The 18220-nt window shown below is 37.5% G+C and overlaps 1 protein-coding gene across 2 annotated transcripts in view; it reads right to left on the bottom strand.

Annotated features, from left to right (window-relative positions):
• Positions 1-18220, bottom strand: part of tanc2a (tetratricopeptide repeat, ankyrin repeat and coiled-coil containing 2a) — a 153477-nt gene that overhangs the window by 45800 nt on the left and 89457 nt on the right. For both annotated transcript variants that reach the window (XM_079868302.1, XM_079868301.1), the window contains one exon: positions 13436-13618. In XM_079868302.1, coding sequence (XP_079724428.1) covers positions 13436-13618 — 183 coding nt within the window. The remainder of the gene's footprint in view (positions 1-13435; positions 13619-18220) is intronic.

The raw sequence follows: 18220 nt of genomic DNA, 5'->3' as shown, positions 1-18220 counted from the left end.
TCGATCTGTTCGTTTTAGGGTCCATGCAGTCGCAAGGACTGAGCAGAAAATGAGCACCCTGCTTCTTTTCTACTTCAGAACAGTTTGTGGCTGTCAGTGAATGGGGAGGAGAGGACTTCGACGGCGGTTTGGTTGCTCTACTGAGCTTCAGAGAAACCGCTGGCTCAAGCTTTAACAGGAACCATGAGGAGTCTGAAAAGTCGGAGTCCAAACACCACAAAAGGAGGGAGGGAGGGAGCGAGCGAGAGCAGCAAGAAACCACTAAACCCATCGCTCTGTGTTCCCTGCTCAACACAGTTAAAAATGTTGGAAGGGCATGTGTCGCATGCATGCACACAAGGCCTGCACAAAAAGAGAATGAAAAGCTGTTGAACGAGAGTGCAATTGGTTAGACTTACCAGTCCAGAGCATATCCAGGTCAAGAATCCCAGCCAAGCCAGGAGTGACTTTGAGGAAACCCAGATTCTGGTTTACAAAGGAAAGGTCCCCCTTTTGAGTACATGTACAGACTGTAACGTCATTAACATCTTCAGAGCCAGAGACAAGAGACGGTCAGGACGACCCCAAAACAAACAGAGAGGAGAAAAAGTGACGGGCAGGAGCGAAGCCGAAAAACAGATGGTAGAGCTTAACCAAGTGTGCAAGGCTGGGGGTCGGATTACGCTGTTGTTGGTCACAGGCACGGGGATGCTTAAACTAAAGGGGCCGTGGGTCGTTCCTCTCTGACCCTTACGGCCCCAAGAGATGTATTCTATTGGAGGGGAGAGAGTTTGGTCCAAGCAGGTCACGTTTCACAATAATCCCAAGACGCTCAATCCATCATTTCTGTCTTAGAGTAACTGGTTGGGGTGGAGGCCACCTATCTATAACCACAACTGACTCTAAAACTAAATTTTATTTATTGATTTATTTTCCAGACAAAATCTGTGTCTAATCATGATAAATTCAGAAAAAAAAAAAAAATTAAAAAAAAAATTATATATATATATATATATATATATATATATATATATATATATATATATATATATATATATATATATATATATATATATATAATATATTTATAATATAAAGATTTATCAAGAATTTATCAAGATGAGAGACATTGGAATTTTCCTGGGAAATAATATAATAATGATAAAAAAGTAATTATAATTGTTTATAAAACGGTTAGTTGCTTTATTCACGATAAAACACGGCTATGACCGCTTCACCCAACAGTTCTATTTATCACTGCGCCCTTAGCAACACCCTTAGCAACCACACGTATCAACATAAACATGTGCAGTGCTGAGCCCCAACTAAAGAGAACCGCGTTAAATATCACCACAGTGGAGCCGATTGAAATGAGACAAATATTTAATGCGTGCACAATAAACGGAGATGTTCAAATAAATTTAAATAAACAACAATAAAAAAAGTATCTCTTGTTAGGCAGCATTTTAGCAACTAAATTAATAACATTAATAAAATAGATTAAAGACCTAACTGTTATCTATCAAAATATGTGCCCTTGTGTTTTTATTTAGGCTATGTAAATATTTAGTTTAGTGCAGAGAGAAAATAACAGAATAAACAAAAAAAATAAACGTTTTCTCATGCTGAGAGATAAGCTATGCCTATTTGTGTGAGGAAATTTCACAAATATTGTGTTGTAAAAAATAAAAAGAATGAGACAAAGTTTGAGAACGGTTTGTTGTTTTTATTTGAGCTTTCATGCATATTACACATTGGAACGTTGTTGTTCACGGTCAGGGACTATTTTTTTCTAGCGGAAGGAATGCTTTTATTGATCTTCATGAAAGTTGCACTAATACATTATTTTTTTTTTTACTTTAATATTGTGTGGTAACCGTTTTATAAAAGCAATAAGGTACTCGAGGCAAGTGCTGTATCGTGAATAAGTAACGGCTGAAGGGGTTGCAGGCACACCGCATCCCGTCATGCCTAACAACGCCCTTCAGCCGTTACTTATTCACGATACAGCACAGCCTCTCCCCCTTACATATAGTCAGCAAAATGACAATACATAAATATGAGTCTCTATAGAAGCCTCATCCATACATTTTCTTCAAGAACAACAGTTTCTTTTTTTTTATTTTTTTTTTTTTTATTGTTGTTTAGTGAACACAAAGCTTTTATCGTACTCCTAACAATTGTGTAAAAAGGGAAAGAGGGTCTGGGTCAGTCAGTCTATTGAGAAATAGAGCTTGTAAAAATACCACATTTACATTCAGGAGATGGTGTGGGAAAAACTACAGCTGCTATGCAGACGCATCAAAAAACACAATGCAGTGTGTTTTAAATGCAGATGTGTTGATGTGGTTACAATGAGGTTTCATACTCTGCCACGTCTCATAGCCGCGATTTTGAATCACTTCAAAGAATTGCAAACACAGTAAGGAAAAAAACGAGACAAACAAATGTAAAGACAATTGACAAATGCTACTGCTCTTTTTTCAAGAATGAAACGGCCGAGTAGATAAAAGAGTGCTTTAAATAAAGTGTGATGAGTTCAGCTATTCAAACAGTACTGACTCCTTAAACTACATGACACAACTACAACTCCTACTGACTTCCTGTGACAGAAACCCTGAAAGAACACTGAAAAGACGACATGTGGTACATAGAGGAAAGGCAGATTCTCACATCTTCAACACACACACACACACACACACACACACACACACACACACACACACACTAGGAACGGTGATGCTCCAGATTCTGGCATTTTACTTCTGTGAAAGTCTCTTGTCAAATCAAGTGCGAGTCTGGACAGTGGGGAGCTACTTGGGTAACACTTGAGTGTAAATAACCCAAGAAACAACAATTGAAAAACAGAAAAGAGAAAACGATATACTTCCATTGAAAGCGAGAAATCTATATATGAGCTTTAAAAATGAAGAAAAAACGACACTGTTTTGTACTTGTCTAACATGTTTTTTTGTCCCAACTGAGGGAAGAGCTGCAATTATTTATGTGGTAATCCACAGCATGCAACACCTGTTGATAGAGCTTCATGAAAATTCTGTCATCATGTGTCGTTCCAAACCTGTATGACTATTTATTCTGTGGAACACAACAGAAGATATTGTTCAGAAGACATTTTCAACTGTTTTTGCCTTTACAGAAAAAACTCAAAAACAACATTGCACCCCACTGACTTTCATTTTATGGACAAAAATGAATGTTTGGTGAGTAAAAGAGGGCATTCACCTTTAAATATCATTTTAAAACCTTTCTACACTGTAAAAAAGTTGCTGCCTTAAATTTTAAGTACAATCAACTTGGATGTTTAAATCACTTCAACATAAATTACTTTAAACTGACTTAAAAAAATGAGTTGAATCTTGTATAACTCATAAAAAAGTTGAACACTGCTTAACTTATTTTGATTAGTTAAAGCAATGTAAAAACATATACTGTCATAACTTATTGATCATTTAATTTTTAGTGTAGGCCAGCCACAATTACTACATAATCACCAGATCACAATTAGATCAAATAATCAAAACATATTTGAGATATCCAGTATTATTGTGCACTTTATCTTCCAGTCAGATTTTCTTTCATTCAAGGAATTTTAAGCAAAGATAAAAAAAGCCACACATTTTCAAGTGTCCCTCACTCCTGTGCAAGTAGTGAGTTATGTGAAAATTTCAAAATACTCCTTTCTGACCTTTTTTTAGGCAGGAAAAATACTACTCAGAATGCTTCAGACAGACAGTAGTAGGTACATTTATAAAGTACTGATGTGTAAGGAAGGGTTTCCTCAATGGTCCAGTGCCATCTGTTGGATTTGCACAAGATAATAATAAGAGCACAATACGCCTATTGTTTAAATGATCACATGTGCTAAAATTAACCCTCATATGTGAATACACTAACATTTATGCTTTTTTTTATTTTGTCTCTGAGACCGAGTAGTTTGAGGAAGTCTTGGCACATAAAAAGCGATAACCCACGTCAGCGAAGGTGTGAAAGATTTCGTGGCAGCACCGGAAAGTGACAAGTGTTGCATTTTAAAGATATCCATACGATTAACAGACAGCCTCCCACATGGACAGGTCTCGAGATGACAGATCTTCAGCGATCTGTTACTAATATAAATGACAGTACTCCTTCATTCCCGCTCATGCTGTCATACGGTTTCTCATTATCCAGCACCAGAACTGCCAGGACACCTGCTAATACAGGAAACCCAACACTCATTTACAGGGTGATCCCAGTGTAGACAGAGGATTGGCTGTGATGATGGAATTTTTTTTTTTTTTTTAAATTGTGAAATATTATTAATATTATTATTAATATTATTAGATCATAAATTAATTTGATCTAATAAAAAAAAAGTGAAAGAATACAATTATTTTCTAAAGGGAGATAGAAACAAGTGGTTCCATGTCTCAAAAATATAGTGGAAAAATTAGCTGAAGAAACTAACAGAAGCATCATGGGTAGATAGGATAGCAGGGACAGGTTGTTGTTTTTTCAGAGCTGCGAGAACTAAACTCTGAATGACAGTTTCCCTTGGGCTGCATTTTGAGGCGGTTTATGCACTTCTGCAGAAAACCTGTCAAAACCACACATTCACAACATTTTCTTGTGATATTAGCAGGCTTGGGAGGGTTACTTTAAAAATGTATTCCGATACAGTTACAAATTACTTCCTAAAAAAAGTATTCAGTAACGTAATCCAAGTACTATAATATGAAAGTAATGTAACTGATTACTTTTGGATTACTTCAAGGTCACGTATATAAATAAAGTCAAGCAAGAAGAAATATTATACAAAAATAAATACAAAAACCTTTTATTTATTAAGAATTTGGTCCAGTGTACAATATTTGCAAAATATACACACAGGCCTGAATATATATATTTATGTAAAGGGCTATACAGACATCTAGTGGCTAATGTATGGTATTACAGATTATTTTGTTTTATTTTTAACTAATTTTTAACAAAAAAATAAAAACACTATTAGTTGTGTAAAATAGTTTATTTTAAAATAGGCCTACATGTTGACTAAAGCCGTGATCTTTCTTAATTTGCCTGACTGAACTTGGGGCGTTGGCAGTGGGAGTTCCCCTACGTTACCTAGACAGCGAACATCCCGTGAGAAAAGATTAAGAAAGGACATTTTGGGTACTAAAAAAGCTACTCTCCTAATTTCTACAAAATAGCAGAGGAATTTCCATGAATTAAAAGCGATTTTACCCGCAGGCAGCATCGTTTCTACTAGCAGCAGTGATTCAATCTGCGTCTGAGGAGATTGTAGAAAGCTGTTATTTGCGCATGCACCAGCGCGTGGCACACGTGAGTCATTACTGGCAACAGAACCAGGAACTACTGTATAATCAAGCAGCGCTTAATACAGTGTTATTATGCCAAAATACTTATTTATTTAGTTTCAAATGAAACCATTGTAATCCTGAAAGTATTCCCCCTTTTTTCAAAATGTAACTATAATCTGATTACAACGTTTTTTGACGTAACTGTAACGGATTACAGTTATTGGATTTTTGTATCCTGATAACGCCGTTACATGTATTCCGTTACTCCCCAACCCTGGATATTAGGATATGTATATATCCAAGAAACATCACCTTAGGAAGTTAACACAAGCTAATACAATCACCAAGAGCAGAAAAATAATCAAGCAATGTTCAGCATAAACAACGTTTTTATTCCTTAAATCAAAGAAACAAGCCATGTCACCGCAGTGATAATTATATAAGAAGAGCAAGAGGTGGATACACCTGGATGCCATGCATTTTAACAGCACATTCAAACATCTCTCTCACACTTGCTTACAGTAAGTGCGTGCATAAGCTTTCTTGTTTTGTTCTGATACAAAACACAACAGCTGGTCAGTCCACGCTCCTAACACCTGCCAGAACTCATCCGTCACGACTTGTATGCTGTGATTCCATTTTAATGAGGAGTGACGGCTCATTTACATCCCCGGTGATAAGGTGGCACAAGGGAGCGAAAGGCAGCCGACAACAGGCATCCTCAAATAATGCGGCTAATTTATGTAAAGTGTTGCCCTGGACACCGAAGCATCTTAGACTGTGTCCACAGTTGCCATGATAAGTTCCTATGTGGATGCTTTAAGTCCAATGTGTTTCTGCAGGACAATCACATATATCTGACACTTATGTTCTACATTCATTTGTCAAGCGCGAAGAAAAATTACCAAGATGTATTTCTTGATCCAGAAAAACATATGAAAACACAGTAAAATGAAATCACTATTCATGAATTAAATTCATGTATCACATAAACACACCCCTATATGGACCCCTGATGCCCTAAAATCAAGGACGTGACACACCAAACCGACGTCAAAAAACTAGCTGCGACGAAAGACTACAGTTGACTGCTAACTGGCAAGTGTGTTCTGCGAATACATGCGAGGACAAAACTGTCTATATCAGCAGGTAAGGTATCTATAGTCTATATTCGTCATCCAGATTTTCAAGCATTGGAATGATGACGTAAAATTAGACCAGCCTTCTGTTAGTGCCGTCTTGATTTCTTTGCTCGCTTTCATCACTTTCGCTTTTATTCTCTTGCACCGACCCGTTCGCTAAGCTGAACAGCCAATCAGAGTGATCTCTCTCACTGACGGCCCGACATCAATTCAACATGCTTGAATCGGGCAAACTGCCGGAGACGTGAGCTCCACTACAGCCGACATGCGGCCCATTTCAATGCGTTTCAATGAGGAAAGTGCAGTCAATAAATCATCAGCATCTATTGGCTGTAAATTATTTGAAGAAAGAATATATTCTGTTTTTAAATCTCAGGGGGGATTTCAAGTAACTATTTTAGGTCAAAAGGTTCAACTGGCAAAAATGTTTGGGAATCCCTGCTCAATGATATTGACTCCGGTTAGTCCATTGAATATCAATGGGTTACTTCTGCACGTGTTAACATCTTCCAGGTAGAAATCAATCACAAGGAAAATCACAAAGAAAAGTAATAGCACACAACTGGCCGCAAAATTTGAGATATCATTCATGTCTGTAGCACATAAGTTTAATAATTACAGTAGATTAAGAGTCTGTTCAAACATTAAGAATGAGCAATAGAAACAGTGATGCTTGGCAAAACAAGTGTAACCGAACAGAGACAAGAAAATTGACAAAGTGCTTACCGTTTTCATCCAAAAACAGATCTGTCCTCTTCCTTCTTTGCAAACAGATAAATCCAAGTCGTCATATTTTCTAAATTTTAATCAAACTCCTGTTGATCTGAAGCATCTACACTAGTGATCTTGAGAATCTGACACTCAAGATGAGGGAAGAGGAGACAGGAGAGATTTCGGAGGAGGAGCAAAAGAGAAGGAAAGAAGGCTGGAATTGGGATGGAGAGATACAGTGTGAAAGAGAGAGATAAAAATGCAGATCATTGCGCATGTGGAAGTCACGGTGTCACCTGGGACAGGAAACGAGGAGGTGTCACTCTTCCAATTATATCCGAGGCCGCTTAAACACCAGGCTATTTTCAGCCTGCAGAGGAGAGGTGCCCACAAGAAGAGGGAGAGAGTTGGAAAGAACAAGTGAGAGTGACGAGGACAACAGTGCTCAAGAGCCCAGGGAGACGCGTCACTCATTCAGAGATGCTGTTGTCATGACGAGAGGGTGCTTAACAACGCAAAGGAGGTGGAGTCACACCATTTCCGATACTAAAACCCATATAGATGCTAGCTTCTCCATACTGTATGTTCATTTTGCATTATATGGTCATATTTGGGAATTCCTTGAGATCCTCATGAGATCAGTTTGTGGACAGATACAGTGCTGTTCTGAATTGATCAAGAGTGGCTCAGTAACCACAAGATTCACATGACAGCCAATCAGAACAGCCCAAAAGATGTACAGACAGACTTGAATATGAGAGCGTCAGATGCGCGCACACAAACACAGTTAGCCAGAGCAGCTTATTAACACACTGAGTGTCAAAGACAGCGCATACACACTGCATATTCTATCTTTCACACTCTATCCCTTCTTACTGCCATATGTCCCAGTCACAGGTACAATTTTCATGCAGCACGAATCCAATCATCATCTATCTCATCCATTCAAGCACTCAAACATCCATCCATCCACTAATGTATCCATTCATCTATACACGATCTTTCCAAAGTTTTGGGGTCAGTAAGATTTTTGAAAGTAGTCTCTTATCCTCACCAAGGCTACAGCCATTAGATCAAAATACAGTAACAGTACTATTGTAAAATATTTGTACAATTTTAAATAACTTTTTTATTTTAATATGTGTTCAAATGTAATTTATTCCAGTGAATTTTCAGCATCATTACTGTATTACAGTATTATAGTATCCAGTTCAGTGTCACATGATCCTTCAGAAATCATTATAATATGATAAGGTGATCAATAATCATTTCTTATTATTTATTACCAGTGTTGAAAATGGTTTAATAAAAAAAAAAGTGAAACTTTTTTTCAGAATTCTTTTATGAATAGAAAATTCAAAAGAACATCATGTATTTGTTATTGCTTTACAATATTTTAAGTCTTTACTGGCAATTTTGATCATTTTAATGTGCAATTGTTGAACAGAAGTAAAAAAAAAAAATCCAACTACTGACAAACTTTATTCACTCACTCATCCATCAATCCATTTGCTCACTTTCATCTATCCATCCAACAATCTGACTGACTCAATTATCCGTTACACATCAGTTCATCCATTAATCCCCCAATTCATCCATCCATGCACCAAAATCCATGATTTTGTGAGGGGCGTTAAAGTTTTGTGAGAGAATGCAATGTGTGAGTGAACACAAAGTTTCTTGAGGGAGCGCAAAACTTTTGCAAAAGAACGCAAAAGCATTGAAATATATATTTTTTTCCATCACCATGTCCCGTTGGGGCATGCAACGTTGCGTACGGTTATGTTAGAACTAACTAGAAAAATGCATTAACAGATTGGCCCAACACATATCAAAGACAGGGCAAAGGTCACATCCCTCATGCATAAGGCTTTTTGAAAAAAAACTATGTGTGTGCATGTTTACTTGTATACAATTAAAAACTCTCAAAATGCTTGTGATTACTGTAATTGCACTGGTTAATATGGCTGGAGAGGTCAAAGGTCATTGTTCAGTCACTGGAACGGAAGCAGTTGCTCGGCAGTGATTGCCATCATTAGGGTGGAAATGTAGCCTCCAGTTCCAGGAACTCATTCTGACCGAAAAGGGTGGGGGGTGAAAAACCCCTGAAATGTTTCAACTGGAGAATAACTCCAATGTGGGTTACCAAGACTATCCATCTGGACTGCCATGAGATCATGTGAGCCGAGTCTCCCTCCAGCTCCATGACCATCAGTAATTGCAGCTTAAGTCATTCAAGACAAAGACACTAGATTTTATCTTAAGCCCATTAAACTGTACAGCACAAGTGTGGGGTACTTTGTAGGGAAAATGAGAGCGTGAATAATGAAAGCATATGTAAGATCAGAACGGCTGTGCAAACACACAGACTCATCAGTATTCTCAATGAAATAAAAGCAAACCTCTAATAGCCAGCACAAATCTAACGGTTAAGAGTTCTGTTTTATCCCTCCGCCTTAAAGGGACATTTACTCAACCTCATGTTGTTCCAAACGTGTATGCTCCAATATATGGACTATAGAAGAATATCCTGGTCACTTTTTTCAATATAATAAAAACATGTACACTACAGTATAGCTTTGTGTGAAGAACAGACTGAAATCCATGACTAAATTGGTCAATTGTGCACATTTTCAGTGGTCAGAAACTAAATGTGGGTCACTTTGCATACAGCGGATGCTTTTTTTTCTTTTAAAGAGGAATATCTAAAGAAAAAATTATGTTAAAACTAGAAATGTATCTCATTAGCTCATTTGCATAGAATATACCTGTCTGAGTGCCATAAATATTATTTTTCCAAAGTTGTCATGCCTGTAACTTTAAAAGTGTTCAAGATATCTTGATATCCTTCTAGATTCTCATTCTTAATAAACTTTTCTTTTGGAATCTTCACTTTTAAGGCCCAATATAGTTCAGTCCCATAGATATGGGGATCTCAAAGCAGCTCCATATTCAAATTGTTGAATTTTACCCATTTTCAATGGTCAAGAACCAAATGTAAATAACTTTTTAAACAGCTGGAGCTGCTTTGAGATCCCCATATGTATGGGACTGAACTATATAGGACCTTGAAAATTAATATTTCAAAAGGAAAGTTTATTAAGAATGAGAATCTAGAAGGATTTTAATATATCTTGAATACTTTTATTCAAAGTTACAGTTACAGGCATGACAACTTTGGAAATACGAGATACATTTCTAGTTTTAACATAACAAAGAAAAAAGTATCAGCTGTGTGCAAAATGACCCACATTTAGTTTTTGCCCACTGAAAATGTTTACAATTTATCAATTTACACAGAACCGCATTAAGATCTCCATATCTCTGTGATTACAACATTCGAGGGCCTTTAAAATTAAGATACCAAAAGAAATGTTTGTTAAGAACCAGAATCTAAAAGGATATTAAGATCTCTTTAATACTTGAGTTACAGGCATGCAAACTTGAGGCAAAAAAAAAAAAAAAAAAAAAAAAAAAAGTGCTTTTTGACATATTTGAACTAGTCATTTTTGTATCATTAAATGCCAACGTTAACAAAGTCAACAGATTTTACAAATGGACCTACCAATCTCTGTGTAAATAAAATGTCATCTTTCTAAAGTCTTTACAGCCCTGTGATTTGGCTCCAAATCTCAGGTGAAAAATAGTGGATTACTCAGTAAATATACATCTGTAATATTTCATATTTTGAACTTATTTTGAATGTCTTCTTTAGTATTCCATAGAATAAAGAAAGTCATACAGATTTGGAATGACATGGAGAGTAAATGAAGACAAAATATATATTTTTTTGAGGGAACTATCCCTTTAATGTTTCATTTATGAATCAGACTGATACATTTCTCACTGACTCAATGATTCACAATGTTTAACAGTCTTCTTTCAATGAATAAATTTACTTCGCACAGACCACTGACGACTAAAATAATATAGCAATTTAGGAATATAGCTAAAATCATACACACAACTTTTATGATGCTTTTGCGTTCTTTTTGAATCTTGAAAGCTCTGGTTCCCTATTTTTGTAACAACAAAGAAGAGTAATCAGAACATTATTAAAAATTTGGAAAAACATTAGGGTGACAATGATGAAAAAAAAAAAAAAAAAACATTTTTGGGTGAACTATTCCAATAGATTTGGCTGATATGTTTAGCGGATTAACTCAAGCTATCTTAGAGATTCAGCAGGCAGATGAAACGCATCCAGTGTTTTATGGCTAAAGTCAAATATTACATGAAGATTATTGTGGGAGGAAAATGAACAGTGAGTGTAGCAGAGGGCTGGACGAAAAATACAGGACACGGCAAGAGAAGGAAATCACACTTTCCGTGTTGTCCTGCTTCCAGGAGAGTGTGGCTGAAAACAAGTCATTGTGTTTGGACGGAGCTTCCGCATGCAAGCTGGACTGGACACGCTCGGTGGAACAACTCGGAAATGATAAAAGCAGGAAAAACAATGCGTGGATGGAAAAGCCACTGGCGGTGGACCAAGCTCATGGAGGGAGCTGGAACAGCTGGGGAGGTTAAAGATAGGATACAAACAAGAATTTGAACTCAGTTCACAGAGTAATTCCTATTTCTGATCTTTCACCACGTTTCAATAGAGCAGGAAACAGGAGGACAGGAAACAATAGAGAGAGAGAGAGAGAGAGAGAGAGAGAGAGAGAGAGAGAGAGAGAGAGAGAGAGAGAGAGAGAGAGAGAGAGAGAGAGGAGAGAGAGAGAGAGAGAGAGAGAGAGAGAGAGAGAGAGAGAGAGAGAGAGAGAGAGAGAGAGAGAGAGAGAGAGAGAGAGAGAGAGAGAGAGGAGAGAGAGAGAGAGAGAGAGAGAGAGAGAGAGAGGGGGGGGGGGGGGGGGCAAAAGTGTCCCGGTATGTGTGCTAACTACTTTGCCAGCCCGCAAGGAGGATATAAATGTACAGATCCTGTAAAAACAGCTATATATTTATATTTAAAAATTAAATACAATAACTACAAATTAAATATATTTGTACATAAATACATATATAGCTGCCTCTTCATTTATGACTAAATGTTAATTTATATTTAACCTCTCGTTTAATATTTCTACCAGCCTTTATTCATAATAAAAGAGAACAGAAAATTGCAACTGTTTTCAGCTTCCAGTCTTATTGTTTGAATATAGTGTTGCTGAGCTACCACTGACAGCATCCGCTGAAAACAACATGACGCTCTCAGAGGATGGGATTAGCATTTCTGAAACATTAACGGGGCACTAACAGTCCTTCAGCTGAACAACTACTCCACAGAGAAAGAAAAAGGCAACTCAAGGAGGAAAAGAATATAATTAGTGCACCCTTGTGGCAGTTAACAGAAGTGCTGTGTCTATGGCACAGATAGTTTGAGAATAAAGAGCACAAAAACATTACAACTGCTGAAATATGGTCCCTAAACAAATATATATTAAAAAATATATATATAAAATAAATACACTACCATTCTGAAATTGGGACAACTAAAATTACATACAGAAAAAATATAGCAAGGATGCATTAAATTAATCAAAAGTGACAGTAAAGACTTTTTATTTCAAATAAACGCTGTTCTATTTAACTTCATGTTCATCAAAGAATCCTGAAAAAGTCTATCATTGTTTCCACAAAAATATTACAACAATGATAATAATAAGAAATGTTTCTTGAGCATCAATTCATCATATTAGAATGATTTCTGAAGGATCATGTGACACTGATGAATGGAGTAATGATGCTGAAAATTCAGCTTTAAAATCACAGGAATAATTACATAAAAAATAACATAAAAAAAGAGAAAAGATAACAGTTAATTTAAATGGTAATAATTTCACAATATTTTACTGTATTTTTGATCAAACAAATGCAGCCTTGGTGAGCATAAGAGACTTCTTAAAAATAATAATAATAATAATAATAATAATAATAATAATTCTTAATGACACCAAACTTTTAAATGGTAACTGTGTGCAGACCACTTATGATGTAATTTTCAATTTTCAAGAATTAAATCACACTAAATGAACATGTAAATTCATAACCCTAAAATAACACATTGCAATTTCGTTAAATCGTCAAACACACACACACACACGCACAAACTCGTTCACACTCTCCCCGGTGTGTAAGGTGAAGGCATTTGTGCTCTCAGCGGGAGTTCTGGCATTCTGGGGGTGTTTGAGATGGGAAACAGGAGGTGGTTCTCGCTGACACACATACAGTATACAAACCACAAAAATACAACTGCAACACATAAGAGTGCACACACTTTACAAACACAAGAAATGTTACCTGGCAGTCTCTTGAGCGGCTGTAGACGCATGTTGATGGCCTGGTGGGACAGCAGAGGAGAGGAGGGGAGAGAGCGCGACACGCCCTCCATGATCCGAATGTGCTGCATGCCCTCGGTCACTGGGAGAGGAGGAACAGCGTAATCCCCCTCGAACACACACTCGCCCTCCACAGAGTCACTGCCTGGAGAGTGAGACAGAGATCACAAATCAATTCCACAATGAATTACACATTTTTTACATTAGCAAGATACGCTCAAGCGACCAATCAAAAGAGCCTATACCACGTAAAGACTCGTTTGCATGTCAGAGGCACAAACACATGCAGTTAGTCAGTTCCGCTTATTAACACTCCGCTATCAGTGTTCATGAAGAGATGACACCTCCACATTTAGAAGCCAAAAGAAGGAGAGAGGGAGAGATTGAACATGTTGTCAAACGCCTGCAAGACATATTGTGCCATACACACAAACACTGATACACCTTTACAATTTATTAGACCAAACTGAACTCTGCCATGACAGTAGCTGAGCTGAAAGAGAAATTCAACATTAAAATACATTTTTGCTAATACTAGTACAGTATGCAGGTTTGCCTGTTGTTCAGAACAGCAAAGCACAATGTGAAATCAGAACTCATGTTCAGACTCAAACATGGCAAGAGTGAAACGGACATTAAAATGATGACTATAACTATAGAAATGTTAATTTGTGTTTTACTCATTTTTACTCTTGTTGCTGTGTTCAGGGAAGGAAATAGACTGTAAACTCAATCAAAAGATCAACTGAAAACTGACGATGCAGATGAGCGACAAGATTTATGACTCATGAAGGTTCCAGAATGACAGATTGATGACTGAACAAGCTGACTGAAGAGAGAGATAGAGAGATAGATATAGATATAGATAGATGTATATTTATTTTTTCCCCCTCTAAATAAAGAGCATTTAATCACTTGCACGCGACACTTATCAGACCAGTAAGATCAGAGTTTTGTGAAAAAAAACTAGGACTCTCAATTTAGTACACTTCCCATATTTACTATTCAGTAAAACTACCGTGTTTGTGTTTGAGTGTGTTTGTACTGCTGTGGTTGGGTGGGGTCTGGACTCTGCTGATGTCAAGCATTCTCTTTTCCTCCTCTCTCTCTTTCCCTCTCTCCATTCCACTACAGTTTTTTCATCCCATTTTCTTCTCCATCCATCAGCCCCACCCAACATCCTCATCATGCACTCTCATGCATTTCATATCTGACCGCGGCTCACCTCTTTCTCTCATTTCCCCTCTCACAGCGGTTCAGCTTCTTTAGCATAACGCTTGAATCTCTTGAATAAATAAAACACAAAGGTATGGATTTTGAGCTCCCTGGACATCATTTGGCCATCACGCCCAAATTCAAACGTCCAAATGCAACGGTGATGTCCAATAATGCTGCCTAGGAAAGGTAGTTTACTAGATTTCCATCTAAAACATCAGAGCCACACCCTAAGAATTCATTTCTTCATTCTCTCTCATCAAATGAGGCAGTGTTTGTGGTTCAAGACTCCTTTGAGACTCTCTAAACACTCTCACTTTCGCTCTCGCCTCAGTAGAAGAGGATAAAACCTCTTTAGGGACATGACAAGCTGTCAGATGTGGAATTGTTCATTGTGTCTTCCTGAATTCGACGCTACTGCAGTGCAGGACGTGGACTGAAGAGGAATGCTATAACAGAAGCAGACGGCGAGAGAGCCGAGCCGAACCCTCGGGCGTTAATCATCAGACACTCCGCTTCAATGCCGCAGAATCAGCTATAGCATGTGTCATTGTAGCTAGTGACTACAATGAACAAATCAGACTCAAAATTAGGACCAAAAATGCAATGTCCTTTGATACTGTATGAGATTCTTTGAAGGATTTTATGTTCTGCCTGAATTCGCAGTGTGTGTCCACTGCAGCTAGGCTGCGTCATAGGATGGCGTCAGACAGGAAGAGGCCATGTTGCGCCCAGTCTGGCCACAGCGACAGATGGCACAGACAGGAAGAGAGGAAAGGAAAGGAACGACTGATGAATGAAGCACCCACCTGCTAACTCCCACAAATACAGACAACACCGACACACTCTTCATGTGTCACTTTAATTGTGCTTTCTTCCAGTTCACTAATACACTATTCCAACAGGTTGCCAATACTGGTGCCACATAAGGTGCCTGATGTCAGAAATGGTCAGAATGGCACAAAAAACTAGATTGCTACCATTAAAGTGCCCCTATTATGGTTTTTCAAATAGTACCTTTCATGCAGTGTGTAATATAGCTGTTTGTGAATGTAAACGTTCTGGAAAGTTGTAAAGCCGAAAGTGCACGAAAAATGAATGAATCGATACTGAACCGCCTATACGAGTGGTTTTTCATTCGAATCCCACTGCTTTACGGTTCTACGTCACTAGAAAATGCATTTGCATAATGCCCCTATGTTGTACATTGTCTGCTTGCGAACAACTTGACCAGCCCACAACACGTAATTTTACTGACGACTGCTTCTCAAATCTCAGAGTTCAACGCGGGATTCGCAAAACACTTGCTTTTGAAATATGGGTCAGTACCCAGTTTATTTGGACCAGCTTGCTCCTCAGAATCACAACCTGTAAGTATGAATAATTATTGATGCATATATTTTCTACCGGGTGTTCAAAATACTTTTGTTTTGTGTTTAATATTGTGTACGTTCCCGGCTAACCAGCTAACTCACGTTATTACTGTCTTACTGAAATACTACTGCTTCTTACTAATTCGTTCTTCCAATGTATTATCATCATCATCGGACTCGCGCTTGGATTGATATGGTAAAATCGACGTCATTGTTACTGTCTTTACACTGTGTACAATCGCTGAGGACAGATGAAGCCTCCGGTGCTGCTGACGTTCAGTTATGGTAATGGGAGTGTAGCTTCCAACAGGCGCTGTATGCGGTAGACCAATCACAACAGGCCAGTCAGGCCAACCACATCTGGCCAATCAGAGCAGAGCAGGCTCTCGGAAAGGAGGGATTTAGAGAAACTGATTCACCCATCGAGTCGTTTGAGAATCGTTGAAAAATATGGTGATGTGCAATGTATATTATGAAAAATTAAACAGTTTATTGACTTTTGATGCATGTAAACCTGTTATAGGAGACCTCCAAAACTAAATTATGAGCCTTTAAAATAGCATAATAGGGGCACTTTAAAATCTACAACATCAGTCTACATTAAAAGTGCATGTTGCAATGCAATGTGCCACCATACAGTTGACATTCCTTTTAAATTTCTGCTGCACTGCAAAACAAAATGATTTTTATGATAATTTTAAATAAAAATAACTTTAATTGTAAACTACTTTCTATATTTTTATTTATAATTTATTTGTAAAATTATTTTATTTAAATCATTTTAAAAATAATATATATTAAAATGAGTATTCATTTATTTGGTTAATTCATAATATAACATTTTAAATGTAATTTTTATGTTAACACCCACACACACACACACACACATATAAATATATATATGAAAATATTTTATTTATATAAATAAAAATGATTTTAAAAAAAGATTTAAGTTACTTTATTGTTCAGTTCTAAATTCAGTGGAAGTGTGGGCACACAGCACAACAAGTAGCATTTAGATTTTTTGATATTTCATATAAACTTACTCTTTATGAATAACAAATATAGCAATTTTTAAAATGGCTGATTAAACTGTGGTAAAATTAAATTAGGCCATGTAACTGTAAAGTGTTGCTAGTTTACGATTCATTAGAAGTGTAATCACCTCAGCAAGCACCTGCTCTTATGAGTACCTCAGGGGTTAGTCTCACATCTCTCATGTTATATCACTCACATGACGTACGATGCAAATACAGCGGCGGGATTGAGGGCTGCCAGAGGGGTGGATGCAGTGTCACCGTGACAAAACTCTGAGGAATACTGTGCCTTCGATAAGGAAAAGCGGCACAAGCGGAGGACACATCAGAAAAGCCGATTTACGGTGCCGCCCGCTCCCTTGAGGAGATGAAAGAATGCTTAGTGGGAGCGAGGTGAAGAGGAGGAACAGGCTTAAAGGTGAGAGAGAGAGAGAGAGAGAGAGAGAGAGAGAGAGAGAGAGAGAGAGAGAGAGAGAGAGAGAGAGAGAGAGAGAGAGAGAGAGGGGGAGAGAGAGAGAGAGAGAGGGGGGGAGAGAGAGAGAGAGAGAGAGGTGGCACAAACCAGATCGGTCAACCCAAGTGCAGGAGCTTAAATTCATCCCTCACTGAAGGTTTGAGAGGGTTCGATGGCAGGGGGTGGAGAAGGACCGGCTTACTGTTAAGAAGAGTGGAAGGAGAGCAGGTGTATTATAAATTCAGTCTCACATATCCTTTGCGTCCAACCAGTATGCAGTAAATTAAACCGCTTTAAAAGAATGATAATGTTTTATGAAGGCTCTTAACATCTTGTTTTATTGAAAATCTAAGGCCGCATCACAAGTTTATAAAAACTGGGACGTGAAACTGAGCCTTGCCTTGTCATAGGTGTAACAGTGATGATACTTGTAGGTCATACACCCTATTGAGAGACACTTAAAATAAAATAATCTGTTATAATTGACTTGTGAATTTAAAAAAAAATAGAAAATAAATTAGCCATTTAAATAGAAGATTTACCAACAGAAATTGCATTATTAATAAAATAAATAATAAATCAAATAAATAGCCATATCTAAAACAGTTAATGTTTAAAATGCAATGAAATGTAACAAATCCCTAAAAATGAATGACTCACTTTTTAAA

This window comes from Squalius cephalus (genome assembly GCF_949319135.1).
Source record: "Squalius cephalus genome assembly, chromosome: 1".
NCBI classification, from domain to species: domain Eukaryota; kingdom Metazoa; phylum Chordata; class Actinopteri; order Cypriniformes; family Leuciscidae; genus Squalius; species Squalius cephalus.
Note: the sequence above shows the minus strand (reverse complement) of the source record. Positions and strands in the feature narration are given on the sequence as shown.